Below are 7,318 nucleotides of genomic sequence, written 5' to 3'. Positions count from 1 at the left end.
GTATAATGAGTTGATCTGCTCATGCTCATATATGAGATCTTGTGGTATATCATTCTGAAATAGGGTAGTTTCCCATTTTTTTGTGTCTAACTTGTACTCAACCCTTATTTTATATTTTATTTTTTTATTTTTATTTTTATTTTTATTTTTTTTAAAATATGGAACGCTTCACGAATTTGCGTGTCATCCTTGCACAGGGGCCATGCTAATCTTCTCTATCGTTCCAATTTTAGTATATGTGCTGCAGAAGCGAGCACTATTTTATATTTTAAATAGCTGACTTAATATAAATTATTTTTGCAAGGTAAAGGATCTAGAGTTTTAATTTAACTTCATCTTAGAATGCACAGGAAAATAACTGGGCAAGAGTTGTAAATAGGGCTTTCCCCTGCCTTTTTCCCTTTTAAATTTGTACAGTTGAATACACCAGGATATTAAGATAAAATCTGAGGACTTGTACAGAGGTTAGAGTTCAATTTTAGTTACAAAAGTGAAGAAATCTTTTAAAAGGTCTTATAGAGTTCACTTTTATTTTCTTAATGAAATGCTATCTAGGTACTTGGTTAATAATCAGCTTGTTTTTATGTTGGGACAGTTGGGAAGAAATGAACTTTGATCCTAGTCACTTAAACTATCTCCATGGTGAAACTGAACTCATTTCATTTAATACTTAATATGTCTCTATGTTAGGAAAACTTCTTAGAAGATAAAAATTATGTTTATATTTCGATATAAAATGTCTAACTTCATCTTTTATGAACAAAGGCTAATGAGGGAGAATTTGAGCATCTGCATGCGATTTTTTAAAATTAAAGGCAAAAAATGATACTGATAATGAAGGGTTGGACTGAGAAACAGTAACCCTGTATTACAACAGAAAAGAGGAAAAGAGGTAGAGGGTAACAGAGAACTTTGTCCTGCTCATCTATCCCCCAAGAATCCCCGTCCCCTCCCCCCAAGCTCCTGCCAGAATGTTGGGTTTCAAAGCATGAGCAGATTAACGGATATCAGGGAGTTCTGTGGCCTGGACTGAGGATGAGGATAATTTGTTAAAGTACTGGCTGAATCATTACAGACTTTCTACTTCGTATATGTCTCTGTGAGGATAAAGAGAATTTAGACAAGGAGCATTAAAGCATTTGTTGTTTGAACGAAATCATACAGTAAGGCAACAACCGAAGATTAAGAGGGAAGCAAGAGTATAAAGTCGGCCTCAAAGTACGAAAGACTGAGTTGGGAAGCAGTCAACCATAAAGGAGCCAAATTAGATTTCAGTCTCCAAGGTTCAACATGCCAGGGAAAGCTGCTGCTGATGGACACAGACCCTGTACCATCAACTGATTCACTGGGGCCATGTCAGTGGCCACCTCTGTGAGAGATTCTGCCTCTCTATGGATAAACCAATTGGCCTTGAAAAAGGGTAAGATAAAGTTTCAGACTTGGGCTCAGCAAAAGGACTTAAGGCTGGGGCCACTGCCAGGATCTTCATGTATCCATTTGGGAATTGTGATACTGTTGGTGATTTTTCTGCCAAGTATGTACTGTGACCAGGGATCAGTATATTATACTTTCTATGAAATAGTTATTCCCAAGTGGCTGATAGTTCAGGAAAGGGGTGGCTCAGAGAAAAATACATCATATATGATATTTATGCAGGGCGAGAAACAGCTGATTCACCTGAAAGTGAAGACAGACTATTTTATCAAGAACTTTCCAGTCTTCAGCTACCACAATGGCATCCTGGGACAAGAAATGCCTTTCATCTCACATGACTGTCACTATGAAGGCTACATAGAAGGAGTCCCGGGTTCTTTTGTTTCTGTCAACACCTGTTCAGGCCTCAGGGGCATCCTGATTAAGGAGGGAAAATCCTATGGCATTGAGCCCATGGACTCTTCAAAACAGTTTGAGCATGTGTTGTACACCATGGCCCATCAAGCTCCAGTCTCCTGCAGTGTCACTTCCCAAGACAGCCCAGTGGTGTCTGCCAGCCGACAACAAGGGAGCAGGAAGCCTGGCGGTCTACAGGAGCTGTCCTCCTTGTGGTCACTCACCAAGTACGTGGAGATGTTTGTTGTGGTCAACAACCAGCGGTTCCAAATGTGGGGCAGTAACGTCAATGAGACAGTCCAGAGAGTGATGGACATCATTGCCCTGGCCAACAGCTTCACTAGGGGGATAAACACACAGGTGGTGCTGGCTGGGATGGAGATTTGGACCGAGGGGGACCTCATAGAGGTCCCAGTGGACCTGCAAGTTACACTGGGGAATTTCAACAGCTGGAGACAAGAGAAGCTCCTCCATCGTGTGAAGCATGATGTTGCCCACATGATTGTCGGACAGCATCCTGAGCACGGTATGGGACAGGCATTTCTCAGTGGTGCCTGTTCCCGTGGCTTTGCAGCAGCTGTTGAATCCTTCCCTCATGAAGATGCCCTCCTGTTTGCAGCGCTCATGGTCCATGAGCTTGGGCACAACTTGGGTATTGGGCACGACCACTCAGCCTGCATTTGTAAAGACAAACACCTCTGCCTCATGCGTGACAATATCACTAAAGAAAGTGGCTTCAGCAACTGTAGCTCTGACGACTTCTACCAGTTCCTCCAGGATCACAGAGGGGCCTGCCTATTTAACAACCCTCAGCGGCACAAAGGCCGCTTGCGTAGGGATTCCTACTGTGGAGATGGTGTGGTGGAGGGTGAGGAGCAGTGTGACTGTGGTTCTGCCTGTTTCACTGACCCGTGCTGTGACCATACATGTAGCCTGAAGGGGAGTGCAGAATGTAGTGATGGACCCTGCTGTTCTGGTTGCCAATTGAGAAATAAGGGATTTGTGTGCCGTTCTGCTTCGGGAGAGTGTGACCTCCCAGAGTATTGTGATGGCAGCTCTGCAGAGTGCCCCACAGACACCTATAAGCAAGATGGTACACCATGCGATAGACTGCACTACTGTGTTGGGGGTCTATGTAGAAACCCTGATAATCAATGCATGGCTATGTATGGGAATGCTGCACGGTCTGCCCCAGAAAACTGTTACATTTTAATAAACAGCAAAGGGGACCGGTTTGGAAATTGTGGCCATCCCACTTCAGCAATGCCAAGATACGTTAAGTGTTTTGATGATAATATATTTTGTGGGAAAATTATATGTACAAATATTAGACAGGTCCCATCCATCAAACCCCATCGCACACTGATCCAGATTCCTTACGAAGGTGACTTCTGCTGGAGCTTGGATGTCTATAACATTACTGATATCCCTGATGAGGGAGATGTGCACTCTGGCACTGCTTGTGCCCCAAACAAAGTCTGCATGGATTACTCCTGCACTGATCATGCTGTGCTCAAGTATGACTGCAAACCAGCAGAAATGTGCAATGGGAGAGGAGTCTGTAACAATTTAAGGCACTGCCACTGTGAGGCTGGCTATGCACCGCCCGACTGCCGAACGCCAGGAAGTGGGGGCAGTGTGGACAGTGGTTCCCCTACTAAACCAACTGATGAAATTCTAAGTGTAGGTGAAGGTTCCAGACCTCTATTTAAGATTGAGTTTCCAAAACTTGGCGTAGTAGCTTTCATACTCCCTGCATTTCTTTTTACGTTATTGCTATTAATAATATGTTGCATTAGTCTTAACGCTGTAGTTGAGTCAGTAGAGACCCCAGGTGCCTCCCCAACACTGAGTTCAGAGCAAACATCAGATCTGGTCCCATCAGAGGCAATCGCAGAGGAGGGCCTCCCACCAGAGGAGGGCCTCCCACCAGAGGAGGGCCTCCCACCAGGGGAGCCCCCACCACCAGGGGCGCCCCCACCACCAGAGGCGCCCCCACCACCAGGAGCGCCCCCACCACCAGAAGCGCCCCCACCGCCAGGGGCACCACCACCACCAGGGGCACCACCACAACCACACCAGCCACCACCACCTGAGGAGCCTCCGCCACCAGCAGCGCCCCCTCCTCCAGCAGCGCCCCCTCCTCCAGCAGCGGCCCCCCCACCGTAGGAGCCCCCTTCACCAGAGTCATAAGCGATGGTAGCAATTGAAGCACAGAAATAACCAAAGGCAGAAGAGTAGTTGAAGAAGCCAAATAATATCAAATACCTCAAGTACTGAGTAGGAATGGAAGGCTTAGAAAGGCAAAGAGAAAAAGTGAGAATTGATGGCTCCAGTGGCGCTGATTGGACTGTATAGTCTACAGAAACACTATGTAGGAAGAGAACTCCTGCTTTCAATATTTACTAACTTGATTATACATATATGAAATAGTACATGAAATATTCTGTATTTTTGCTTTTTCCCACTTCATGAAACTAAGTTTTTCTCATGGATCATTGCTAGTTGTTTCATTTAGGCCACTTTTTGACCTGAAATCTTTTTTCAGGGCATTCCATCTTCCATCTACATTGTTTGACATAATGTATTATCTATAACTATATTACTGGATTATTCAAACCAGTGACAACAATGCATTATTTTTAGGAACATTATCTATTGAGTATTCTGATTTGCCTTAACCATTTCTATTCATGAAAGAGGTAATTTAAAATAAAGAAATAAGTAAATAAATACAAGGTTATTTTCAGATTAAGCATCATTTCAGACTCCATGCAGCCTTGTACTTGGGTTTCTTTAATTTGTGCTTTCTGGAAGGGATTATATCTGATCCAGGGTGGTCTGATCACACTGGGTCTGGGATAATTGAGGTAAGTGCTGAGATCATATTTGAGGTATGTGCTTTTTTTCTTAAATTCTATATTGAAGTTGATATTTTGTCTATTAACAACTCATAGGAATGTTTCCTATATAGGTAGCAATACTTTCGTCTGGTAGTTATTTGCTAAGAGAGCACAAAGTATATGCGATAATATTACCCATCCTGTGCAAGACACTATGCTAAATAGATACTTTGCATTTGTTGTCTTAATTTAATCCTCTCATACACCCTAAGAGGTCTTCATCTTGCACATGAGGAAACAGAGACCAAAGAGCTAGTAAAAGGTAGAGCCTGCATCCCACCCGAGGTGTGACTGAATGTGTGTTCTTCACTGTCTCATGAGCTTTTGCTTCAGTAAAGAAAAAAGAAAGACAGACATTTGATATGTTTTTTCTTGCCCAGAACATGGCTTCTTATTTGGTGACTCTAATGAAACAAAAGCCACACTGTATAGTCATTATTGGTGAAAGTGTCCTTTCCCCATTACATTCTGACATCATGGAATGGCAGGTTTGTATCTTTTTCAGCTCTGAGGACCCCGCTCATTGTAAGGACTCAGTAAATGTTGACTTAGTGAAGGATTTAACCAGATAGGTTAACCAGATAGGTTAACCAGGATAGGAAAGTAACCACTTTGGATTCCACTTGCTAGGTCCAGGTATGACATAGCCAACCCTTGCTCAGGTGCAGTGTTGCTACAGGTTGAGTCTGAGAAGCTCCTTAGCATCAGTCCCTGATGATCCATATGCTGAGTCCCTCTTCTACCTGCCTACCCTATGTGAGCAGAAAAGAGCAAACAAAAGAATAAGACCTAGTTTCTGCTTTTAAGAAGTTTATGTTGCTGTAACCAGTTTGGCTCAGTGGATAGAGCATCGGCCCGCAGACTGAAGGGTCCCAGGTTTGATTCCGGTCAAGGGCATGTACCTTTGTAGCAGGAACATCCGCGGCAGGGGGTGTGCAAGAGGTGGTTGGTCGATGTTTCTCATCTATGTTTCTGGCTCTCTATCCCTCTTCCTTTCTCTCCGTAAAAATTAATAAAATACATTAAAAAGGAGGAAGTTTATATTAATTATTTTGGTGGAACAATCCTAAACTTCAGAGCAAAATCCAAAATCAAGCCTTTCAGTTATATAAGTTTTCAAGTAACAAGATCTGCTAGTAAACAAATCTCAGAATGTTGTATGCCAGACATCAAGTTTCATGGGGAAAACATGCTATTGATCGTCACCTGAGAGCTCCAATAACAAGGATAAAACGGGTAACTGAGTGCCTTCAAATGTAAACTTGTCATTAGAGACTTGGAAAAGATGTGGAGGATTTCTGCTGAGAGGCACTTCAGTGGAGAAAAGAAGGGGTAACCTTCCTGACTACATGTGGATGGTGAGTATACTAAAATATAATAAACATCCATATATTTTCAAAACTTAACAAATATAAGGGAGTCATGATTTAGGTATAGGATAATCATTCTTATCTAATCTAATGGCATTTGTTAAGGACCAAAAGTCAGGTATATAATTGGGAATCAATCAGTAAGACCTATTTAGGATTTCATAATATTTGACAAAAATTTAACAAATATAGAAATTGTATAGACTTTTAAATTTTTCATTGCTGTTCTTATGACTGACTCTCAGGTGTAGAAGGAAATGGCTCTTTGAATGAAGTTCTTTGAAAAAGTGACAAAGTTGGACATATTTATACATTGCAAGGTGAATCTTAAAATGTGTGAAATACCCAAACTCCAGGGATTGTCAGTTGAAGGTCTTTAAGATAGACTATACCAGGGAAGTGATTTTTTTGTTGTTGTTATTGTTAATCCTAACCCAAGGATACTTTTCCATTGATCTTTTAGAGAGAGTGGAAGAAAGAAAGGAAGAAAGAAAGAAAGACAGAGAGAAACATTGATGTGAGAGAAACACATTGATTGGTTGCCTCCTGCACAGTCCCCGACCTGGGCCTGACTCTGACCAGGGAATGATCCTGCAACCAAGATATGTGCCCTTGTCTGGGAACAAACATGGGACCCTTTGGTCCACAGGCCAATGCTCTATCCACTGAGCCAAACCACTAGGGCGGGAAGTGACCAATTTTTAAGTGGGCAGGAGAGAAGGTAGGATGATTGGGTCTGGAAGCTCCAGGTTCGCAGTTCAGTGTTCTGTATTATGTGTAACTGCTTCTATGCAGTGCAGACTCTTTCACCTGATTCCTCTCCCCATTATGTCTGGGGGATTCTGAGGGATGCTTGCTTATAGGTTCCAATAATCAGTGTTGCTAATCTCTCAAGACCCAGTCAGTTTCTGCCCCAGGAGACTCTAAAAGTGATTGCTTGCCGTCCTTTACCTGCCTTCCCTTGGTGGCTACTGTCCTCTCTGTGCTTCCTCAGACCATGAAAACCCAGGCCCTTCCTTTATTCCCCAAAGGACAGCCAAGTCCAGGCTCTAGATTTTTATTCAGATTTGTGGAAACAAAGGAAAATTACAAAGTGGAAAAGAACAAATTTGATGTTGCCAATATTGTTCCTGAAGCCTCCCTGGGAGACTGTGCAGGTCCCTTTTCTTTGGATGTCCCCACCTGACATATTTTCTTGTCCATGTAGGACATGCT

The 7,318-nt window shown here is 42.8% G+C and overlaps 3 protein-coding genes across 4 annotated transcripts in view; 2 read left to right on the top strand and 1 right to left on the bottom strand.

The window, feature by feature from the left end:
• TMEM116 (transmembrane protein 116) overlaps positions 1 to 7,318 on the bottom strand; it is a 131,453-nt gene that overhangs the window by 24,634 nt on the left and 99,501 nt on the right. The gene's annotated exons all lie outside the window — the stretch shown is intronic.
• The window catches only part of ACAD10 (acyl-CoA dehydrogenase family member 10), a 151,688-nt gene that overhangs the window by 89,415 nt on the left and 54,955 nt on the right, over positions 1 to 7,318 (top strand). The window lies entirely within an intron of this gene.
• Positions 71 to 6,079, top strand: LOC311613792 (disintegrin and metalloproteinase domain-containing protein 1-like). Its single transcript, XM_084868144.1, has one exon. It carries the CDS (start codon positions 1,354 to 1,356, stop codon positions 3,997 to 3,999), a length of 2,646 nt encoding a protein of 881 aa, XP_084724270.1. The 5' UTR covers positions 71 to 1,353; the 3' UTR covers positions 4,000 to 6,079.

This window comes from Pipistrellus hanaki (assembly GCF_964339955.1).
Source record: "Pipistrellus hanaki genome assembly, chromosome: 19".
Taxonomy (NCBI): Eukaryota; Metazoa; Chordata; class Mammalia; order Chiroptera; family Vespertilionidae; genus Pipistrellus; species Pipistrellus hanaki.
Note: the sequence above shows the minus strand (reverse complement) of the source record. Positions and strands in the feature narration are given on the sequence as shown.